The 25,201-nt window shown below is 35.9% G+C and overlaps 1 protein-coding gene and 1 long non-coding RNA gene across 2 annotated transcripts in view; both read right to left on the bottom strand.

Moving 5' to 3' along the window:
* Window positions 1-24,901, bottom strand: part of slco1c1 (solute carrier organic anion transporter family, member 1C1) — a 31,615-nt gene extending 6,714 nt beyond the window's left edge. Inside the window, exons 1-10 of the mRNA XM_039660688.2 lie at window positions 24,761-24,901; window positions 22,559-22,701; window positions 11,161-11,302; window positions 8,563-8,695; window positions 7,849-7,970; window positions 7,477-7,623; window positions 4,034-4,132; window positions 2,013-2,258; window positions 1,055-1,219; window positions 407-602 (exon numbers count right to left, since the gene is read on the bottom strand). Coding sequence (XP_039516622.2) covers window positions 407-602; window positions 1,055-1,219; window positions 2,013-2,258; window positions 4,034-4,132; window positions 7,477-7,623; window positions 7,849-7,970; window positions 8,563-8,695; window positions 11,161-11,302; window positions 22,559-22,687 — 1,379 coding nt within the window. The 5' untranslated portion in view covers window positions 22,688-22,701; window positions 24,761-24,901. The remainder of the gene's footprint in view (window positions 1-406; window positions 603-1,054; window positions 1,220-2,012; window positions 2,259-4,033; window positions 4,133-7,476; window positions 7,624-7,848; window positions 7,971-8,562; window positions 8,696-11,160; window positions 11,303-22,558; window positions 22,702-24,760) is intronic.
* On the bottom strand, window positions 15,132-17,707 carry LOC120459733 (uncharacterized). Its single transcript, XR_016150032.1, has 3 exons — window positions 17,425-17,707; window positions 16,276-16,388; window positions 15,132-16,110 (listed from the first exon to the last, which is right to left on the bottom strand). It is a non-coding gene; the product is annotated as an uncharacterized LOC120459733 (long non-coding RNA).
* Window positions 24,902-25,201: the final 300 nt, after the last annotated feature.

Below are 25,201 nucleotides of genomic sequence, written 5' to 3'. Positions count from 1 at the left end.
TCATCAAATAAATGTAGCCATGGTGAGCCTTTTCAAAGAGACTTCTTTAAAAAAAACAAAAAAATATTAATTATTTCCAAATGTTTAGTCATATTGGTCAGTTAAAAGACCAGCGCTGTTCTGTACTTCAGTAATACAGGAATACAATAAATTATTTTGTACTTTTTCTGAAGATGAAAATTCCCTTCGAAGACGCATGCAAGTAATCTAATTTTTTTCTTCGCTGAATCATAACTTTTCTTTAAATCATTTACATCAAAACAGAGTAGTTTGAATCTGAAATGTAAGACTGATTAACCCTTGGCTAACTGCTAGTTGTTTGGACTGGTACTAGTTCTTAACATAATGCTCGTGTGCAACTGGCCCCAGATCTGAACCCAAGTACAAACTGCAAGCTTCATCCTACCCATTGTACGACGTGGTGATGCCAGCAACATTGGTATTCTCACATCCCATGGCGAAGAAGAAAAGAGACAGGAAATAGCCCAGGAGAGACGTTCCCAGTGCAAACTTGGCTGCTCCCATGATGCTCAGCTTGAACTTCTTCATGATCACACCCCCTGAGAACATTCCCAAGGCTACAGCTGGGATGTTGATAACTCCTGAAAAAACAGACGGCATCAGGAAAACCTGGATCAAAGGACCAGTGTCAGATTTGAAACAAAGGCAAAGCCACGGAATTGAGCTCAGCTCTTCTCAAACACGGTTCTTCTTGTGGTTAAGCGGGCCTATTTGTTTTCCCTCCCGTCTTTCTAAACGCTAATGCCCTTTCCCCAAATGCACAACAGTCTCCAGTGTCTGCATACGTTGTGTGCTGATATTATTTTTGGATTTCATCCTCTTTCATACGCAGTAATGGTCCATGTCATACTGTGATTTAACCAAGCTATATAAACCTCGAGATTTGATATCAGAACCAAAGACTAATATTTAACATACATTAATAAAATCCCCCAAATCCAATCAAAACATAACATTTCATTAAACTCTGAGGTCACAGCTGCACAACTGCCATATATCTGTGCACAGATGCCTATAGAGGAAGACGACGTACCCATTAAGAAGTTTGCCTTGGACGCTGACTGCCCGTAGTGTTGCTCGATGTATTTTGGTTTGTATGTCACCATGCCGATCAAAGAGTTGAACTGGATGATGGTGATGCAGAGATACAAAAAGTAGACCGGGTTCCCCAAAAGGGATTTCAGTGTTGGCAAAAAGTCTGAAAAACAACCAGTAGTCTTGTTTACTGAAAAAATCTTCAAAATAAAGTGATTTTGTGCTTAAAACCACAACACACATCTGCCAATGGGGTCATACAAATAAAACTTGTGTTGCTTTTGAAGAGTCAATTACATTTATTTTTCTGACCCCATTGGCATTTCAATTTTAAAAAACTGCCATATATTTGTGTCTTGTTTTAAGTACAAACTTAAAAAACCTGAAGTATTTTGTGTTTCAAGTAAATGTATCTTGTTTGAGAATGTTAGATATTTGTACTGTGAAACCATTAAAAAATGAGGTTACACTTTATTTCGATTTCTACTAATTATAAGTAACTTTTCAACTACATGTCAACTAACTCTCACTAGAGTATTAGTATATTATAGTAGACTGTCAGTGGATTGTTAGGTTATGGTTAGGTGTTAGGCTTTGGGTTAGGAGAATACGTTTACTTGTAGTCGCCAAGTTACTTATAGTCAGTTGAATGTCTGTTGGGGGACCAACAAAATAAAGTGTTAGCAGATATTAAGCTGACAGTCTACTAATACTATAATGACAGTTAGTTGACATGTAGTTGACATGGTTAGTAGAACGTCTAAAGTGGACTATCGAAATAAAGTGTTACCAAAAATTAAATTAAGTAAGAAAATCATTTCTTGCAATGTGCTTCTTTAAACTAAATGCCACTTGGTTTGATATTTTTTTAAGTAATTAATGCAATGGCATTACGTGGACTTATATTTTAGATATTTACATTTCCTCTGGATTCTAGTTGGATCTAGATGGTTTACCTTTGGCCATTTCTAAGAAGTTTGCTGGCTCGTCGGCCTGGTATTTGTGCTCCAGGAGGGGCGAGTCTTTGATAAAGCTGGTCCGCTCTGGAGAATACTTGGCAAGCCGTCTCTCTGGCAGGGGCAAAGACTTGGGCAAGAACCAAAACGGCACCGCCGAGAGCAGGGTGATGAATCCTGCAATAAGGTATCCCAGCCACCAGGCACCTACCCAGCGTGCATCTCCAGGGGTGATGCTAATGCTGTCTGTGAGAAGACAGTCACACACACACATATGTCAACACGGAGAACACAGACGCTACAAGGCTCGCAGCAGCTTGTCACATGTTCAGAATATTTGGGCCAAGCAGACGCAGACTGTGATCCACAGACAGTCTTAGATGTCTCGCTCTCTCCTCATCATGTACGCTCAGACAGCCTCCATGTTGTGCTTAAGCTGTGCCAGTAGACAGAAATGTTTGCATGTCACATTGACAAAAAGGAATAGCGCAACTGAATATTTGCTAATCACATTTTTTGCCACATTAAGCGTTCATTATTTTATTTCTTCTGTGAAACATAAAATCAGATGTTCAAAATGACTCATTTCTTAAAAAGACAAGAAAGCAGCATAAAAGCACAATAAAGGTAGTCTTCATGAGTGCTGCACTATATTCCAAGCCTTCTGTAGTCACCTTAAAGTCATCACGAAATCAAAATTGACAGTTTTTATTTTTGATGGAATATTGCAGTATTTATTCTAAATGATTTATCCATGCACATCGTAGTTTATTTTTAATATTCACCTTCCCTTGTAATCTTTAATCACAATAACTTCCCCTTCCTCTCTTCTCTCCTGATGATGCGTCCTTGTGCCCTACATTTATCCTTGTTGTTTGAGACGCGTTTTACAAATATTAAAATATGTCAGCATATTAGAATGATTTCTGAAGGATAATGTGACACTGAAGATATGTACGTGTATATTCAGATACCAAACAACATATATTTTACAATATATTGAAATAGTACTGTTTTTATGGCATTTTTTTTCCATCAAATAATTGCAGCCTTGGTGAGCATAAGAGACTTATTCTGAACTTTTAGATGTGGGTGTAATTTATACAAAAGATATTTATCTGCAATCATTAATATCAGTAAACAGAAATTTCTATAGAAAAGACACTCCTGCAATGATTTATGTGTATGATACAGATGTTTTCCGTGCTCCGTTTTATTGTCTCATTAAGTAAAATGAATGGCAAAACAATGTTATAGTTTTTATTGGCTGAAAATTTACTGTACAACATCTGCCATTATTCCTTATTATTTTATTTCCTTATGGCATAACTTTCCTGCCAAAAGTCTTGACTTTAGGGTGTAACGTACCGCTATATTATCTATGAATAAATGGCCTGTATAACCAGCATGCACTATTACATATACACGCATAAACATTGCCAAAGCCAAAAATTTTTGGTTTGACACACCATGATTATGAACATTCAAACTACACACACAAATTTAATCTTATAGCATGTTCCATCTGATGTCCCCTTTAACCTCTCAGTCTCATTGCATGGTACATCTCATCAAAAACAGCTGTTTGCTAAATCGCAGCTTAACATTTATGAGCCTTTACATCGTCCCCAGTCAAATAAAGAGTGTGTTCGAATGCCAAAAACGCACTCCGATCCAACACACACAGCCTCCACTGCTTTCAAACAAGAAACAACAAAGTTTCTTATTTCCTCCTGCTTTTGTTTGAAATATAAACAAATTAAGAATAATATGAATAAATTGGATTTCCTCCTGATTTTGAGGATAGAAAGAGTCAATTTCACAATGAATCTTTAAGTAGTTTGAATGAATCACTAGTCTAAGATGAGCCAAAACCAGTGGAGCTATACAGAATAAATGCATTTTATATGATCATTTTTTTCACTCTTTCTTTTCAAGACAATCTTGCCGATACATGCCTAGAGCGGTCATCTAGTGCAGATGCAACTGAACCCAGTGACTCACAGTTTCACTTCACTCACCCATGTTGACAAATCCAATGTCCACGTATATCTTGGCACAGAGAGACCCCAGCAGGTAACCGAACACTGGACCGATGACCGATATTGTCTGGACACATCCTGATACAGATGATACATGAATTGATTAGTTGTGGATCTAGTCTGGACTGTTTACCCAGAAAGGCAATGCTTTCTAGGAAAAACAATTAATACCAGGAAGCCTCTAAAGGACAAAACGGTCCGTCACATTTATGACTGAATTTCACAGTACACATTATTTGCTTCAAAGCAGCTTCACAGAAAATACTGATGTTAATGTTTATAATATCTTCATGCATTTAGCAGATTAGAGCTGAACAGTAATATAGATACAAGCAGATTTGCTATATAGTATTGCTTTACATTAGTATGCTAAACGTATGCGGATAAACCATGTGGTTATGGATATGTCTATGTTCAATATTTAGTCTTGGCTGAATAGATATGCTACGCTGTTGATGATAAATGCTGTTATTGTAAGTACAGATACGTCCCACTGCTTATACACGGGTTTCCTGCTTACAAACATTACAGGGTGCGTGCGCATACCAGAGGCAGAAAGCCAGATTGGTGAGCTGGTCCGTTACTGCAACAACCTTAAGTATTGAAGCTTTCCTTATTGTTTCTATATAACTGCTGACTCAATAAAACATGATTTAAGTTGGATCTGTTTGTCTATCTTTGAATTTGCAGTGTTACTGTATGGATTATCATGTTAGGCTAGTAGTGTAATAGGCAATGTTAGCACACTCTCAGAAAAAAAGGTACAAAAGCTGTCACTGGGGCGGTACCTTTTCAAAAGGTACACTTTTGTACCTAAAGGCATATTGGTGCATACCTTCATGGTACATATTTGTACAATTATGGTACCAATATGCACCCTTTAGGTACAAAAGTGTACCTTTTTGAAAAGGTACCGCCCCAGTGACAGCTTTTGTACCTTTTTTTCGGACAGTAGCATCTACTGGACAGCCCAAATTAGCTTTTTCATAAGCTTGTTTCGACTTACAAAACGCGTCTTTTTTCTGCCGCCCGGTTGCGTGCGCAAGCAGTGATGACGTTGCAGAGAAATCCATGTACAAACACTGAAACGCTACAGTGCAAGACTGCTGCTGCACAAATTGTATATATTAAAGTCCCCGTGAAATCAAAATTGAACCTATTTACTTTGTTAGCGCATATTACTAGTCTTGTGGTGAAAAATTAATCAGTGCAAGTAAAAATATATTTAAAAAATGTTTTACCTTGGTAATCTTTAATCAAAATCTAAAAAGTTACTTCCGGTCTGGAACGGTTTCTTTTTCTGATGACGTAGGTTTCACAGTTTGGGTGGGGAAACGCTTAACCACTCCCCTCAAACCGTTAGTTTGCTATGAGCGAGAGATGGAGAGGAGGAGCGCTAGAGTAAAACCCTGCCCTTCTGTTCAATATTCCGTTTCACTTGGAAATACGTCACAGCACTGGAGAAAAATCGTTTGCAACTTCCGGTTCACGGGGACTTTAAATACCCCGCATCCGATCTATACAGGTGGAGCTGGGGAAGAGGACGACTTTCAAAGAGTGCACTCTGCAAACTAAACGCTAACCAGATATTTAAATATTGAGCAGCAAGCTCATTGGCTGCAGATGTGACAGGAACCAATCAGCTTGTGCCATGTAGTTAATGTAAATGTCATCAGGTTGCATTAAACTGTGCCATCTAGAGTTTCATGACAGAACCTGTTATATATACAGTATATCCAACTTCATATAAAGAGCTGGACAATGACATAGTTAAAGTTTGCAACAACGTGAGTATAATGCATGTATGCGGGTAAAGCTGGATATAATATAATATAATATAATTAGCTGTGCGATAAGTAAGGGTTAATGCCCGACGAGGTGTCCATTGTCAGGTTTTAATGGACGACGGCGAGGCGTAAACCGGCCGACGCGCAGCGGAGGACGGTTGCCTCCGCCGAAGTCCATTAAAACCTGACAATGGACACCTCGGAGGGCATTAACCCGCTTATACCATGGTCACTTGCCAAATAAAACATTAGTTTATATTTTAATTAGGCTAAATCTAGTTTTTACAAATAATAACTTGCCTTGCCTGCCTGACTGTTTATTTAGCAACCGGAGATATAGTCCGCTTAGCTCGTATCCCTTCAGGTTCACAAATGCATTTTTTTTTTCATGAAACACAAAGGTAGGCATAGTTTTTTTTTTATTATTACTCATATAACAATTAATCAAACAACAATAAAAAAAAAACAATTAGCTCTGATCTCCAGCGATTTGCGCTTAACGTTATAAAGGGCAATAAATTAATCAGATCAAAGAGAGGGTAATTTGCCTCAGGCTCCTTAGGCTTGAAACGCTGTAGCACGTTCAGCCTTCTCCTGCCTTGGTTGTCTGGACAGCTGCGTAAAACTCCCGCAGGGTCTCATTCAGGGGTGCGTTTCCCGAAAGCATCGTTATCCAATATGGTCGCAAGTTACGTCGTTACCAATAGAGTTCAATGGAGCAGAGCAGCAGCGGTGTAATTTTCTCCCGTTTTATTTACATTTTTTCTTTCTTCAGCAGCATACCAGTCGTCAAAGTTGCCATATTCTCCATAAATGTTAAAAGAAATAGCACGAAGTCGCTCATTGTTGTATTAGGCTATAATATCTAACGTTAGATCGATGATAGAGCATGTGACTGCCTGTTGCTATGGTTACTCACAGCCGTTGTAGGCAGCGCATTTATTTATTAATTTCGAATGGTAAACAGGCAGTTTCACCAACTACTTTACTAGGTGTCCTCTATCACTTTTTAACGGACACCCTGCAGCCAATCAGAATCGAGTATTCACCCAGACCATGGTATAATACAGTTTACATTTTGCTATGATATAAACAACCATGCAACTGAGATTTGACATATGAAGAGTTCAGATGCAAAAGCCTCTAAATGCCATTTGAAATTTTCTTCTTTAATGATGATTTTTATCAAACTTGTATATTTAAGTTCAGTAATTTCACTTAAATAACAATTAATAGGTAATTATCATTGCCATTTAAGTGAAATCACTGAACTTAAATATACAAGCTTGATAAAAATGATCATTCTAGAAGAAAATTTCAAATGGCACTTAGAGGCTTTTGCATCTGAACTCTTCATATATATATATATCTGTGTGTATGCAGGTAAAATAGCATGTTAAAATAGCATGAATTTTTTGACAATATAACAAAATTGAGATTTACAACATTGTATTTACTCCCTTAATGTGAGTGTACTGTATTCAGGTATGTTTGGAAATACTTTTAGTAGTTGCAAGATTTTTTGTTTTAAACAATGACCCATCAAATAAGATCTGTCCAGCTAGGGTTACTCTACTTAATGTCCCTCATGCTGAAAAGCAGGATTAAACTGTACAAACAAAAATGTAGATGTACCGATGTAGAAGGCTGCATTCTCCTCCAGAGCGTGATCGTCGATGTATGAGATCCCCAGAGGTTGCACTGGGGTCTCGCCAATTCCACGCAAGATATTCCCCAGGAAAACGTAGATCCACATGGACAACCTGGACTCATGTTCGCAACCTGAGAAGGAATTGACACATGGCAAAGATACCGAATTAAATGAGACAGGAAAAAAAAGACAGATTATTATTATTATTATTATTAGAGAAGCATGCACAAATAAGACTGTATGAAACCATACGAGGCTGTAGACTACAGTGATGCGTTTCTAACAGGTATCTCATCTGGTTTATCCAGCAAGACTCCCATTTTCCAATCTAACCGAAGCAGTAAGTGTTAATTTACCTGCGCTCGGTACTGAAGAAGTGCTTGGACCTGTGGACAGAACGCTAGCAGACCTCATTGGACATGGGGAGAGGATATTGGTCGAGTTCACTGACGATCGAATCGATGTTTCAAACTTGTAGCTGCATGTAAAACATCAACAATTAGGTAGCAGAAATAACAATACGATTTAGCATTTTGGTTTTGGCAACTTACACCTGAACAAACAGTGAAGCAAATGCACAGGGGAAGGAAATATGCTAGTCAGACTGAGCGATTCAGATTTTAAATAGGCCGTTGCCGTAAAAATGGGATGCTATATAGGAAATGATGTACATCAAAAACATGACCTACATACAAAACATTAACATTTAAAACAGCATTTAAATTAATCACGGAAATTGCACTCGAGTCGATGTTTTTAAAGAGCAGCATGTAAAACTCAAACCCTGGCACACTCTTTTTACAAGTCGATTGACAAGTATAAAGCCAAAGATGAATGAACAGAGCGTGGTCATAGAAAATTCTGATACATGTTCCCTTTTAAGCAGAAAGCCATCTGATAAAGTAAAAGCATACAGCGACAAACATACTGAAAACGACTCAATGGCATTTGTGGTCAGGGACTTTAACAAGATCAAACTGGATCCATGTGACCCTTCAAAACAGCTCCCTCTGTTAACAGCGGAACGGCTTGTGTCGAGGCTGACGTGACATCACACACATTTTACTTACCGTCCGATTATAAAATGGGGCAAGGCAATTAGAAAAGTCCCTAGTGACATCAACAGGCAGCCGATGGCGATTATCTTCGGACGGTGAAGTTTGGCACCAAAGTAACTCACAAAGGCGATCACTAACAAGTTACCTAGGAGCGGAAAGACGAGAATGTTCAGACAAACATTTATGATGAGGAAAATTGTGACTTTTATTGGGTTGTTTCTTAAAAAAAATCCCAAAAATCAGCTAAAAAAGGATGAACTAAGTAAGCAACTAACCTCATTGCAAGGGTATGAGGAGGATTGGGTCACTCGAAGGATGGCTCTCTTCTGGTTAATGTTATTGTTCAGGGGGTTTTAAACTAATGTTTAGCTTTTAATCCATGACTGAAGCATATATGCTCTTTATAATAAAGCTCAGGGGCATTGGATCCTTTATTTTTGATACTGGGTCTGCCTGATAAAGCTTTGATTCTTTCAAAAGAAAAAATATTCTATAATCTTCTTACTTGTGCTGCTAGGAAAAACATATTACTGAGGTGGATAAATGACAAGACTCGTACTATATGGGGTTGGCACAAGATTTTAATGGAACTAATTCCATTGTAATATTTAACTTGTGTAGTTAATGGTCAGCCAGACCAGATTTATAATATCTGGAAACCCTATATAAATAATCTCGGGGTTGAGTTGTCAACTATTCTGCAGAAAGGTTTCCCCACTCAAATGCTTTTTTTTTTTTTTTTTTTTTTCATGGTTGTAATCCGTGTTGTGTTTTGTTAAATTTGGAAAATGTTCAATAAATATATTTATCCAATAATAATAATAAAGCTCAGGAAAATCGACTAGTCTGACTGATTATTTGGTCATTTTGAGATCACTTAATTACTGTGCTCCATTAACAGAAGGGCTGGTCGTTCTTATTATTTCGTAATCTACTAATGGAAAATAATATGGATATGATGGAAGTAATAAGCACACAAAATTGTCTCTCAACGTTCACTCAAATGTAGCCTCATTTCAGAAAAGTAACCATTATAAACTTAATACGCATTATTTTCCGTTTCCGAAAGACTATGTGGATATTGAGTTAACAGTGTAAAATAAGAGCAATTTTAGTGCATATCATTTGATTCTGTCCATCAGGCTATAAAAGCCCAATATTGGTCAACCACTGACATTCACCCATGAATGGAAGTATCCGCTTCACAAACTCTCTGAACATGGCGCTTCCCAACAGATTTCTACATGATTGACCTCTTTGTCTGAGAGGAACATTTATTGGCAGAATTATTTGGTTTCTGAGATTCACGGCTCCATGAACGAAGGTCTTTGTGAGGACGATTATAGCACAGCTCTGCACCCAGCATGGACAGGGATTCTCAGACGTTTAACCCATGGCTCGGTTTATAAGCAGGTCAGTCTAACCAAAGGGAAACAACTCACCCAAACATTTACAAAACACACACAGCAGCCTTTGTTCCGCGGGTTTCCCGAGCACTTGTTGATAACAGGGACGGAAGACAGCCGAGGGAGAGTGTTGCAAACTCTGACACATGATCCCTTGCTTTGGCTGTGCTCCTCATCCCGTTGCCATGGCGAGACTCCTGTGGAAACACTGGTTTCTAGGGCCACGCGAGCGGCGGATGCAGCGGTGTTTAGCCTCGCCGCTTTCACTACTCTGGACTACGATTTTCCACGTGCAAAGACGAACAAAAGTGCAGAATCACATATTCTGATTAAATCTTGCTCTGTATGGCATCCCTTGACAATAAAACAATTCATTTTTATTTTATTTTACCAGCACTTCCCTGCATAACTGCAAAGGTGGAAGCATTATAATGACAAATTTAACCATAAATGATTGAATAATGCATTCATATTTAATTTAATTTTGTTTACAATTTCATTTGCATTGCATCACAAATTTAGAAAGCTGTAAAATAGCATTTAAAATTTTGTGTGAGTTTTTTGTGCTTATTACTTCCGTCACGCCCATATTTTTTCCATTAGTAGATTATGAAAAAATAAGTGTAAGCTCCACAGTTTAGTCGATTTTCCTGAGCTTTATTATAAAGAAGAGCATATGAAGAGTTCAGATGCAAAAGCCTCTAAGTGCCATTTGAAATTTTCTTCTAAAATGGTCATTTTTATCAAGCTTGTATATTTAAGTTCAGTAATTTCACTTAAATGACAATTAATAGGTAATCTTCATTGCCATTTAAGTGAAATTACTGAACTTAAATACAAGCTTCAAATGAAAATTTCAAATGGCACTTAGAGGCTTTTGCATCTGAACTCTTCATATATGCTTCAGTCATGGATATAAGAAATAAAACGAATGCATGTGAATTTTAAATAGTAAACTTGAAATCGCAACAGATTTGTGTTGTGTTGTGACCTGTTAAAATATGTTTGCAGTTGCATAACTGTCCGATCTGTCGGACCACTGCACTGCGCAGAGGACGGCAGCTGTAAATTGCAGCACACATGGTGCGTCTCAGTGTTATTTTGCACTGAAGAGCGGTGCACAGACTCGATGAGAGCCTTGGCAACTGGTTCGCGGAGGTGACGGGATCGAAACGTAGCTGACGCATGAAGATCCGGTTCTTACCCATTTCAAAGCTGCCATCAATGACACCTATTAAGTAACTGGGGATGTCGAAGCGTCTTTCCAGCTGAGTTATTGTGCTTTTCATATAGCTCCCGGATAAAGCCTTGGCAAAGTAGGCAAAGGACAAGGCCACGAGGAACATCTGTAATGAGACAGAGACAGAAATCCAGTCAGATGCTGCATGCACAACTCGCACTCTCACTCATTAACCTATTTTTTGACAACTCTTCATTAATATGCATTTAAAATCGTAGGGGATAAGAGAACTGGGGTGGGAGTAGAGATGGCGAGATGGAGAGAAGGGGGATGCATTTCTCGAGCTGCAGTGCATTATGGGTAGTGGGACAAAAAGCGGATTAGGAGAGCTTATATCACGCTCTTGAGCGACGCTACTGCATTCAACAGCAGTGACTTAAGCCTCCATGAGCAAAACAACAGGAAAAATGAGTCGCTGCTCGTGGCTGTTGCTGGGGTTTCTGGGCCAAAATCATCAGCATTCGCAGAGGTTTCGCCTCGGCACAGCGGTGCATCTTCACTCTTGTGGGGTTTCCCGCACGCACGCACACTCCCTGCATCCAAAATTAATAATCAACGGAAAGGTGGAGAAGTGAAGGGTGAAGAAGCAGAAAGAAAAGGGAACAGAGGAGACGAGAAGCCTTTGACGATCAAATCATCAGCTATACAGTCGTCTTTCAACACACACTTGACTTTAATGTGTAAAAAGGCTTTTTGAAGCTCATCTTTATATGGCTGCCCTTGACTATATTAAAGTCAGTTTTCTGTAAGATTTTAGGGTTATCACTATAAAATAATAATAAATATTAAGATTTAAATGATATTTTATTTATTACATTTATAATTTTTTTTTTTTAAACTAATACTTCAAAAAAGTGACAGGAAAGGCATGTTTTTAAATGTTGCTAAAGATTTACAATATATAAAAAAATATATAGAGGATTTATTATATATATTATTATATATAATATATAATAATAATATATATATATATATATATATATATATTATATATATAGAGAGGAATAAAAAAAAATCAAGAGGATTTATTTGAGATGGAAATAAATCTTCTTGATTTTTTTTATTCCTCTATATATATAATAATATATATATATATATATTTTATTCGTATCCAGATCAAAAATGTATCATGTTTCCACAAACATTTTAAATAGCACAAGTGTTTTCCACATTGATAATAATCGGAAATGTTTCTTAAGCAGCAGATCATCACATTAGAGTGATTTCTGAAGGATCATGTGACACTGAAGACTGGAGTAATGATGCTGAAAATTCAGCTTTGATCACATTAATAAATTACACTTGACTATATATTCACATAGAAAACAGTTATTTTAAATTGTAATATTATCTCACAGTTTTTGAACAAATAAAATGCAGGCTTCTCTCAAAAACATTACAAATCTTCCCGGACCCAAACGTTTCCATCACCCTTAGATCCACAGACCATCACAACTTCAATAAACTGACAAGTCTGATTTAATGGATATCACTAAACCAGAAAGGAGACCATTTGACGGTAACATAACAGATCTAAAGTTGTCTGTTCTAACATCTAAATCAATATAACAATTAGTTGAGGATGTTCTCTGCATTGTTCTCTAAACCAAGTTAACCATGCAACTCTGCGTCACGGCTAGTCATACTGCGTTCTTCGACTGGGGCTCGAGCACTCACATTTCTGAAAGATTTATGGTTACTTTGCGAACCATACTGGGATTTGGAAGGAAGGCATCTAATGCCGAGTGAAGAAAGAGTAAATAGCATGAAAGAAAGAGAGGGAATGTGAGAAAGCGTGCCTGAAGCAGACTGGCTAATTCTGGCACGTCACGCTAGTTCTCCGCTGATGGGACGCTCAGAATAGAAACAGATGAAAGGTGACAATCACCTGTCCATTAGCGGTTTACAAACAACATGCACAGAATATCAGCATAAATGACTGAACAAATGAATGCACCACAACCAAACTGTTCAAAAGGTCCTATCACGAACGATGCATGCATGTGTCTGTCACTGATTAATTTACAGCTGCACTGTCAATACAGTGGCACGTCCCTCATCTCCTTGGAGCGCGACTTAGATCACATTACTCGTGGGCACAGTAATCTGACCACCAGCCAACAGCAACACGTGCTCGCGATGGCCTCTGGGCTAATTTTCAGCTTTTACAACAGTCCAGAGATTTCCTCACTCTAGAGCACATGGGTCCCTTCGTGCGCTTATGGATTTCCCAAGCATGCGCCGAGCACCCGTCACGCACTGGCGCAGTGTCTGTAATTTACGCTCCATAGCTCTTTCACAGCAGTGAACTTACTGAACGCCTTAGTACACTGACAGTAACATATAATAGCAGAAAATTTGACTTTATTCTTTCCTCACTTTTTGACCTGTGAGATTTTCCATTATTTGTGATTACTGGACATTCATTTTTACACATGTTATTAAAATATGTTAAAGATTTTTTTAAGCATATTACGTAGAGCTTGGAGTCATTTGTTTTATTTGAGATGATTAACATTTGTCTGCAAAATTTAGCATGTTTCATTGCATTTTGTCCGTCCCACATATTTAAATATTTTCCTCATATTTTGATGGTTTAATTGAACTTGTAGGGTTATTTAAAAACAAATCCTCTCTGGCCATATACAGTATACATATATATATATATATATATATATATATATATATGAAGAGCTCAGATACAAAAGCCTCTAATTGCCATTTGAAATTTTCTTCTAGAATGATCATTTTTATCAAACTTGTATATTTAAGTTCAGTAATTTCACTTAAATGACAAATTGTTAAATTGTCACTTAAATTGTTATTTAAGTGAAATTACTGAACTTAAATATACAAGTTTGATAAAAATCATCATTAAAGAAGAAAATTTCAAATGGCATTTAGAGGCTTTTGCATCTGAATTCTTCATATATATATATATATATATATATATATATATATATATATATATATATAAATAAATAAGCCTGAACCTCAAGCTATGACTTGAACGCAAGTGAACAGATGTGGCGTATGACATTGCTTCCCACAAGGCTATTGCTCCTACATAACGGCTTATTTTAATCAGTTCTTTTGTCTTTGGGTCATTATATTTCTCACAGATTTATGGTTGTTCTAAATCAGATACAGAAAGACTAGCACAGTAAAGATTATATTTATATGAATGCATTAGTGATTTTGTGTGAATGAATTTTTACTATTTCACTATTACACTAGAACATTTCAGTTTCTAAGCTATTATAGATAAATCACTGACAATAGATTTCCGTGCAACTGAATGTTTCTGTGTCGTGATGTGCGAGCTATGTGTGTGCGTTACAATGCAGCACACGTTAGTTTAGAACAGCGTTTAACTTACTGCACAATAAGCTTTATAAATTGTCTTGAAGTACCCAGGTGAAAAGGAAATATATTTAAATTGTACTTATTTTGATATACTTAATGTATTTTAAATGTACCGTATTAAATATGTATTAAATGTGCTAAATTGAAACAACTTCAAGTATATTAAGTGTATTTTAATATGTATTTAAGTTCAATTTTAAGGTAATAGTAATATATTTTATTATACTAAATTGTGCTAAAATGGAACCATTTTAAGTACATTTAATGTAATATAATAGCACTTATTTAAAGTGTATTTTAATACACTTTAAATCGACTTTAGAAATACAGCATTAGTATATTTTTAGCTTCACATTAATGCGTTCTGAGTATATTTTAAATATAATTTCAGCTTATTAATAATGTATTAGTAGAACACTATTGGACCCACTATTAACATATTAAAAATATATTTTTCCAAAAACCATTTAATATAAAAATAATATATTTTAATGTATTAAAAATACATTTAAACATTTGAATTCAACAAAACCCAATAAAAAAAAATATTTCTACAAAACACACAAACACTCTTTGAAAGATAAACTTTAATGCACTACATCAGTAAAGCATTATGAAAACTAAACAAAATACATTAACATAAAATGCATTGATTTGCAGAGGTATTAAACAGAACAAAAATAAATAAATAAATAAACTAACTGAAAGGAGTAGTTCACTTTTGAAAAAACTTTTGGTGATAATTTACTCACCCTCATGTCTTCCAAGATGTCCATGTCTTTCTTTCTTCAGTCGAAAAGAAATTAAGGTTTTTGATGAAAACATTCCAGGATTTTCTCCATATAATGGACTTCACTGGGAACCAAACAGTTCAGGGTCCAATGGCTAACAGTCAATTTGTCGTGAAAGCATGAGAATTGGCTCAATTGCGAGAGTCTTGTGCTGAATGCTTGAGAGTTGGCAGCCCTGACAAATCTTTTTTCGAGTCAATTCATTCATTTCGTTCATTGAATGAACCTAATGACTCGGAAAAATATTTGTTAATTTTGATGAACGAGTTCAAATAGGAAAATCATGAACATGCATAACAGAACAGAGCAAGGCGACCATTTGAGCTTATAAAACTTAAACTTGTGGGTTTTTTTTTTTTAAATGACCGATCGTTTCGCTTGATAAGACCCTTATTCATCGTCTGGAATCGTTTAAAGCCCTTTGAACAGTTTGCACAGAAACTGTCTTTTGGACCTTGAACCGTTTGGTCCCCAATGAAGTCCATTATATGGAGAAAATCCTGAAATGTTTTCATCAAAAACCTTAATTTCTTTTCAACTGAAGAAAGAATGACATGGATATCTTGGCATGGGGGTGAGTAAGCTATCAGCTAAAGGTTTTTTTTTTTTTTTTTAAGTGAACTAATCCTTTAAGTCAAACAAAGTGAAATACAATAGCAAAAAGTAAAGTGGCCAAATCTTGAGTAAAAAGAGAAGTTCGTGACTTGTTCAGTCTGCCATAGACTCTTTTGGGGACATCAGAAACACCGAGGGAAATCTGGCAAGAATAAAAAAAAACAAGCATTAGTATAAACTTGTTCATTTATAATTCTAATAAAAAGCTGTCACTTTGTTACTTAATTCAGAACACTTAATGCACAAAAAGTCAGATATAATTATTATAACAAATAGGATTTTTCTTTATCATAAAGAATTTTCTAACCATTTCTGAGGTTTCAGGAAGACACAGCTCAGATGATCTTGGGCTTGAGCTGAATGAACCTCGTTTCATGGACTCCAGGACCTCTTTGAGAGATGCTAATATCCCTGGAAGCTCTATAAGAAAAAATAAAGTCGCATGTTATACAAAGTTAGGGCAGAAAAAACACTAGTTTGTGTTCTTCATATATAATTTGTATTTTGTTTAAATGGTGAAACATATTTAATGAACCATTACTGTAACTTCCACCCTATTATTAAAGTAATTATTCATTATTAATAAAGACAGAACTTTCTATTGAAAGTTACAAGTTGGTGACAGCTGATAACGCCTTGATTAAATGTAAAAAAGCTGAATACAACTCATAAAATCATATAAATCAGTCCCTCGAGAAAAACACGATTATGTGATTGCATAATTCAATGCATAATCAGGCAAAATACATATTCATTTTTCAAATACGTGTTAATATATATAGGTCACTTAGTTACTTAGCTGCTACATGACACACTATTGCCTTTTTTTGTTGTTTTTCACCAACAAAAAGTTACAAATCAAGAGGATCAACTACTACTTACTCGACTTGACCTCATCTACTCAATGTCTTTGCAATGTGCAAATTCCTTGGCTAGGCTAAATATTAAATATAAAATCTCTCATTTCATTATTTAACATCATTTTAATTTCTCAGTGCAAGATATTTAATAATTGGTTTTGTGAAAGCTTATAGTTGGTGATTACAACTTAATTTATTTATCGAATTGACATGAAAACTGACAGCCTACTAATAATTAATTAGATTTTACTATGAATTAAATATCACAGATGTGAAAGTTTTATTAGAGCTTAAAATATATTATAATATTTAAAACACAAGAAGTTACTTAGGGACAATCAAGCCTGTCGTGTAATCACCATTAATAACCTTTTTTCTGCAAACACAGTGTGCAATGTTTTTATAGTTGTATTATGTCACTGTCTAGATCTATAACAATTAAGTTGATAGACGTCAATGGATTAACTCGCTTTAGTGTCAAATCAACAGAAACGCCAGTAATCCACAGAACATCGACATCAACTTCTGAAAATATTTTCTAAACCCAAAGTGAGAATAAAGCCAATTATACTAATCACTTAAACTAATAAACTTACCACCAAGAAGTAAGATCTTTTCTGGCAGTATCTTGCTCAGTCCATGTCGTGGCGGCGCACCTCTGCGTTGTCCTCTTCACTGCTAAATTGTTCGCGGGAGCTGACGACCTGGTAATCTGCTCGTGTGTTCTCTCAATATTAGATCGGTGCTATCCACATTCACTAGGTCCGAGCCAGTGAAATAACAAAGCAAAATTTGGAAAATACATGATTTCTGTTGAAATATCCGAAGCTATAATGGGATACCACAGACAGTCAGTATCCGCTGTCTGCGCCCCGCCCAACATGTAAGTTCAAATGGCACTGTGTGATTGGACAATTGCCGGCAAGCTTGTTTTGAAAAGATTGGCTCTGATTGGTCCAAATGAATGCAACTGGAAATATTAACTAACATCCACAAAAAAAGAAACAACTCTGTTTATATAAACCTAACATGCTTATTAACAAGTTTTTTTTTAATTAATTTTGGCTAAACAAATGTAAGAGTCAAGCTTTAAGAAATTTATTTTGTTTTTCTAGTATGTACACCTGATCTTTTATGTTGATGTGTGCAAGTACTGGTATTCACTTGTTTTGTGGAAAAGACTATTTGATTAATTAATGCAGAAGTATAGAAGTGCATTACTTGTTAGTCCAATTTTAGTGCTTTTCATAATTATAACAAATTAATTTAAAAAAGTTAAACCTAAAACACATAATATAAAGTGTGAAATACATATGCATTGAGTTAAGTGTTGGTAGTATTACAAAAAGTGTGTTAGTTTTTGGTATATTTCTTAAAAGCTTAACTGAGCACATATTTATAATTAAAGTGCTACTTCTAGTCTTTGTAGAAATATACAATTAATTTCGATACATGTTTAATTGCCTTCATGTTAGGAAGGGAATTAAAGGGACTTGAATTTTTAAACTTGAAGTGAACACAAAAAATACTTTAATTTAGCAACAAGTATGCTTTCTGTAAATACACTAAAACTTCACTAAAACTATGTTTGTTTTTAGCATATTTCTAAAAGTGTAATTAAGTGTATATTTATTAGCATTGCGTTTCTAGTAAAACATTTTTAAATATAATTAAAATATGTTTGTATTTAGCATATTTCTTAAAAATGTAATTAAATACCAATGTACTTCTAGTACACTTTTTAGAAACATATTTAAAGCATGATTGTCATTAGCATATTTATTAAAAATATAATTAAGCACACATTTATTACCAATGTACTAATAATATACTTTTTTAGAAATACATTAAAAGTATGCTTTTCTATAGTGTATTTCTTAAAAGTGTATTTAAACATATATTTATTACCAATGTACTTCTAATATACTTTTTAGAAATACATTTAAAGTATAATTATCATTAGCATATTTATTAAAAATATAATAAAGCATACATTTATTACCAATATATTACTAATATACTTTTTATAAATACATTAAAAGTATGCTTTTCTATAGTATATTTCTTAAAAGTGTATTTAAACATATATTTATTACCAATGTACTTCTAATATACTTTTTAGAAATACATTTAAAGTATAATTATCATTAGCATATTTATTAAAAATATAATAAAGCATACATTTATTACCAATATATTACTAATATACTTTTTATAAATACATTAAAAGTATGCTTTTCTATAGTATATTTCTTAAAAGTGTAATTAAATATATATTTATTACCAATGTACTTCTAGTATACTTTTTAGAAATATACTAAAATGCAATAAAATACATTTTTAGTACACTTTAAATAAGCATGTTGTAAATACAAATGTATTATAAACACACTATTTGTATTTCAAATATATTTTTAATACATTTAATACAACGTCTTTTTCACCTGGGTATGCTTGAAGTTTTGCATTTATTTGTCATTTTTACTGTTAGATTTCAAAGATTTATTTTCAGTTGCGCCCTCTATAGGCCATAACCAGCGACTAGTCGACATCAAGCTTAAAGGGATAGTTCACTTCGAAATGAATTTTTGATATGTTTTAGCTTACCTCAAGGGCAGACACGATGTAGGTGTCTTTGTTTCCACAGTATTTTCAATTTTGATATTTTTAGGTCAAACCGTTTACACCTTTTACTATCCCATAAGGCCATGGGAGTGTATTTGTTAATGGCAGTGAAGCGACTCAACTGATGCCGTACGTCACATGACAACATGTCAAACGTAGTATATTTATAGACCATTTTGCATTTTAAACAACACTGGTCCAGAAACACTTCCTGTTTCAGTTTGTAACTGTTTTCTTTATTTCACATGTAAAGAAAACATCTTAAAGATATTTGTTTAACTTTTTGATTCAGTTTTATATGTTCTGTTGGTTGTATTGTATCCCAGCTTTTATGTAGTGTTAAAAAACTGAAACAGGAAGTGCTTCTGGACCAGTGTTGTTTACATCTTGCAAAATGGTCTACACAACACACATTCAATACTATACAGACCATACTTTGGTCACGAAGTATGTTTCAAACCAAATGTAGTACCTACTATACAGTATGCGCTTATAATAAACCCATCCGACATATCTGCAAATTTTTGACATGACCGGCTGTCTACACTGGTTCATTTGTCTTTCTGAACGGGTGCATGATGGTGATGTATGGTATTAATGACTCCATTGTAGTGCATTGCATCGCAATTCCCCATTCGCTTTGACGTGTTCATCCCCTGTTTCATCTTTGAAGGTCTAAATGCATTTGTCATGTCATGGTCTCACACCGGCTAAACACCCTCTGACTCCGCCTACTACAGTAGCCAAACCCTCGCTATACTGTAGGTTGAGCTGGTTGATTGACAGATCTCAGAAGAAACCTCTCTTAAAGTTCAGATGGTGTCTGGGAGGCTCAATGTTTACACTTTTGTGGGAGATGAACCCTTAGTTATGGCATACTAATAGATGTCAACGTACCGGAAACTGGGATAAGAGAATGCATTTTTTCTTTCTGTGTGCCTTTAATTTTTTCTCTGGATTTGACTAAATTTTTTATTCTTGTGTTATTTGGAGAAAAACTTGTAGAGCATTGAAAACTCTAATCGGCTTTACCATAAGGGTCTCTATGGGTGCAATTACAATACCTTCATTCATCAGATTACTCTGTGTTCCTGAAGCATGCAGATCATTTCTGAGATCAGACCTCAGGCTAAAGCAAAGAATTTGGCAATCAGAATAAGTCTTCGTAAAGGTTTTTTGGAGGATTATGATCAGGACACATCTAAGATGTAATTTACCGCACCTCTGCATGATCACTTTTCTTAGAAACGGCCCTTTCATTGTGTTCGTTCCTGTGAAAAAATAATCTGATTCTAAGCAGCTTTTACACTATTGTCTCATGCATATTCAATCCCAAGCAAAACAAGCCCTAAATTCGGATCTCATCGGCGTGTGCCAAATCTTAATGTTTTAAAAAAAACATTTTATGTCACTAATTAAGAGCTGAGGCTTTAGAGATCTCTCATATGGCTAGTCTGAGAACTCAACAAGAGCTCTTTCTGGACACAGAAACACTCCTTAGTCATTCACACTTTCAAACCCAGAGGGTCGGTGGTTTGATACACAGATCAAGTCAGCTGATAACATCGTCTGCTATTGCGGTTATGCTCTTTTAAAAGCATTTAAATGGCCCAAGGGTGGCGATACTCAGAATGTGATTGTGTGTGTGAGCTCTTGGATTTCAGCCACGTAGGACTCTCTCTTATTGAATCTCTTCGCTATCGTTTGATGTTAAAGCTATGCTAAATAGTGTTAACATTTACAGTACATTTAATCATTTAGGAGACGCTTTTAACCAAAGGAAAATACAAATGAGAAGGGCAATAGAAGCAATTAAACTAACAATATGCAAGTGCTGTGACCCTTCCCAGTTTAGTCTAACGCAATAAAGAAAGTGTTAGTATTAATGGTTTAGGAATTCATCTCTCATTCCACTCAAAACAAAGCAGATGTGTCACTAAAATTGTCCTCCTGCTCATGGTTGTAGACAATGAGGAAATGAGAATGTCCTTCCACCTGCTATCAAACAGTAAAATATGGTTTAGTGGTGCATTTAAAAAGTATAAGCTAAGCTATTATAAAGGTTCCTAATATTGTTTTAGAGTCTCCTACAATTGGTTTACATGTATCCAAGGTTCATTTTCTCATAATATACATTGCAGCATCACCTGTTTTCTCACAGCATCTGAAACGCTTTGATAAAGAATTTGGTCTCTCTAAACCCCGCCTTTCAGAGAGCCTTCTCTGCTCTGATTGGTCAGATGACCCATTCTTTTGTGATTGGTCTACTCTGCTCTGATTGCACACTACATGAAAGATCATAAGAAAGGGCACTTTAAGTGCCCTAAAATGTTTTTAAACCATTACATAGGGGGATTAAAGTCAACATAATAGTGTTTGCAGCCCATTTTATGTCTAATGTAAACCAAATGCTTAATGAGATAAAAATATGTATGTCAGCTGAAGCTGTTTCAGAAGTGGAGCCAATTATTTTTATTTATTTTAGTAATGTGCATAATGTAGTATTCACAATAAGACTAATATAACGTATATTATTAAAGTACTGTAAATTAGGCTGATTTTGAATTCACAATGAAATACGCAATTCACCTGTTTGCCACAACCAAAAAAAAAAAAGTGCTTGTGTGTGATTAGCACTGTATGTTTTCAAATTTATCTTGAGTAAACCTTTACATTATAAGCTTACAATACTTCTAAAGGTACACATGACTATGTGTCTTATACAGAGAGTTCACATAGCTGAATGGACCTTCTGTGGTCGCATTAGTGTTTATGACAAAGGAACTGCTGAGCATGACTCTCTCCTTATTTACATCATCAGCTATAATCATCTCATCAGGAGTGCTGGCTCAAATCCCTCTCTGTTCTCAGACCTCAGCTCTTCAGAACAAGATTCCACCACAAACTGAAGCTAAATCTTGTTTGGGGCCAAAGACGTCACAGTGCTTCAGGTCCTCAAAGCCTGTTATGCGTAAAGTGACTGTCCTGCAAGCTCACAAACATACCAGCGCTTCTCCTTCAGGCATCAACACGCCACGTTTATTCGTGACAATCAAGTCCACCGTAAAATAAAGCTCACATAGGTGTTAAAGTAAAGAGATTTACCTTGAGGCTTGAGCAACAGGGCCTTGGACCGTTCTCCGGTGACCGTCTCTCCTTGTTCGGCAGGTCCATCATCCTCAAGAAGATCTCTTTTTCTTTGGGTGACGTTTCTCTAATGCAGTTTCTTGGCATTTATGCATGCAGCCCTGCAAGAGATAGAGTTTGCATATGTGTGTGTGATCCATTTCTCCCGACATTCAAATTTGAGAAAATGGTACAACTCAGTGCGTTAAACAAAACTTCTGAATTCAGTCATCTCAATGCAATTCTCTTCCACTTCTTATAGACTGATTGAAGAGACAACTCTATGAATAGCAACGGAAAGATCAGCTCCCTGGAGAAACGTGTCGCTATCAGTGGAAAGCATTTTCTGGTAAAGGTTTCAAATGCATGTTTGTGGAAATCTGGGGGAGAAATGACTCCATTATTGTTGCATTCAGAATAACCGATGACCCGTACAATGAAACCTAGTACTCAAACTCGGTGTGCAAAGTTCGCTATCATGTAAACAAATGCATGCCCTATGCTCATAGGTCATTCACTCGCACACGATTGTACCTTTAATCTCACTTTGGGACATTTTAATCTCATTACCATTTTGAGATTAAAGAGAAATACTGAAATTAATGAGTCAGTGAGTTAATGAGCCAGTCGACAGATTTCTTCCTTGTTATTCTACCAGGTATAGCATTAAAAATGAATAATACCTGTGCCCTAACAGCACTAACTCTTAAAAACTGACATGGAGATTGAAAGATCCAAAAGATTTGCTGGTTAAAAAGCAACGAAGTGACTATGCAGCCGAATCACACAGGCATTGAGGTTCTTTTGACAAAGTTATGACAAAACTCTCAACTACAGCAACTTATGTTATTATTGATTTAAAAAAAAGAAGCCAACCAAGGTCCAACTTTTGCACAAGAAAGTCCTTTATACCTTGCATATATATAAGCGACAGCTATAAGACAGTCTCTTGAACCTTATAGGCTGGTATTTTCGCTCTTCAAGCTCTGATTGTATATTCTGATTGAACTTGATGAGTCCTTGAGCGCAGCGAGAGAAGTAAATGAAAAAAACACCAACTCAACTATAAATTACAGAGGCGGCCTTGAATTTATAAATCATTGGACATGCAGGCAGCTTTACTTAAATATACTGCAACTTTCTTCTTCACAAGTTGACTTATTTACTTCAGTAATTAAACAGATTCTTCCTCTGCGTCACTACACATCATAAAGGGAGGAACAGTTCCTCTGAGGTTAGGTGTGTAGAGCAAGCACACAAAGGTTCACGAATCAGCACGAATTTGTATAGAAACAGACAGATAATTAGTTTATATATATATATATAAATGTGTGTGTATATGTGTGTGTGTGTGTATGCATCCAACATCATTACGCCACAGAAAAAAAGGTTTATTCATATGTATATAAAATATTTTGATTTTGTAAAGTTAAATGATTTTGAAAAAGAACTATAATGAGTATTTAGTTATTAGTATGTCAAAAAGCAGAAATTAGAAAACAACAACTGTGCATTTAATCATAAAAATAATATTGATTTTAAAAATCAAATCTAGCAAATCAAAGCAACCAATGCACAACTTTCTCTAGCATAAATGCATTGCATTCATCTCGAAACTACAAGCTCACATATACATCAGACGCATGAGGGTAAACAGTCTGGAGCATGGATGTGGATGTGAATGTGGATGAGTGGTCATGACAACCAGTGCGCAATTGCGTCTAATTAACCAGCAGCTGATATGAATCCACGCCGAACCACAGGAGAGAAAAAACATCTCACAGACAGTCTGAGACTTGAATGTATAAAATCCATTGCATAGCTTAATAAAACCTGAATGAAACGCACTATAGTCTCCTGAAACCAGACGAGCATGCATAATTAAAAGATGCTAAAATAATGGTTGTTGATATAATTAATATGTCAAGTGGTGCGCTAATTATGATGCACAATAAGTCCGAATCGTTCAAACTAACGTTAATCCAGCACAAACACACGGCAGACCTACTTTTAACGAGCAGATGTTGGTTTTCTCCTCCAACACGCGCGCCGCCAGACGCATTTTAAACCATGTCATGGCTTGTGCGCAATGCATTTCCATAATTCGTAAGCAAGAGATGAATTAGGTCAATATATATCATGCCAGCGTATGTCTTTTTAAGAGCAGTTGTGATTACTCACCAAACCCAACAGTTTATATATCCGCTCCGCGTCCCGGTCTCGTCTTCTCCTGGTTGTTATACAATCTATGGATATGTAAGTGTCCCCGCTGGTCCAGTATGAGTGTGTATGGAGCAGATCATATGTGTCAGGTGGTTTTCACATGGAAAGAAACTTCCCACGGGCTGCCAAAGACGAGGAAAGGCACTTGGTCCTAGAGGGGTTTCCCAACACTTCCACTCACATCAGATTCTTTCGCTTCCAGCTCGACATGTCCAAAGAGTTGAACCTTTTTGACGTCGATCCCATAGGTTTTTCACAAGCATTTCCTGAGAGGTGAGAGTTTGTTCAGCTCGACGCGGCTGGATGGATTGAGCTGAAGCACGTGATGAGCGCGCGGAGTCTCTGGATGATCACATCATATGCGTAAAACGCGCGCGGATCGTTTCATCACTGTTTTAA

Source organism: Pimephales promelas, chromosome 24, assembly GCF_988280905.1.
Source record: "Pimephales promelas chromosome 24, fPimPro1.hap1.1, whole genome shotgun sequence".
Taxonomy (NCBI): domain Eukaryota; kingdom Metazoa; phylum Chordata; class Actinopteri; order Cypriniformes; family Leuciscidae; genus Pimephales; species Pimephales promelas.
Note: the sequence above shows the minus strand (reverse complement) of the source record. Positions and strands in the feature narration are given on the sequence as shown.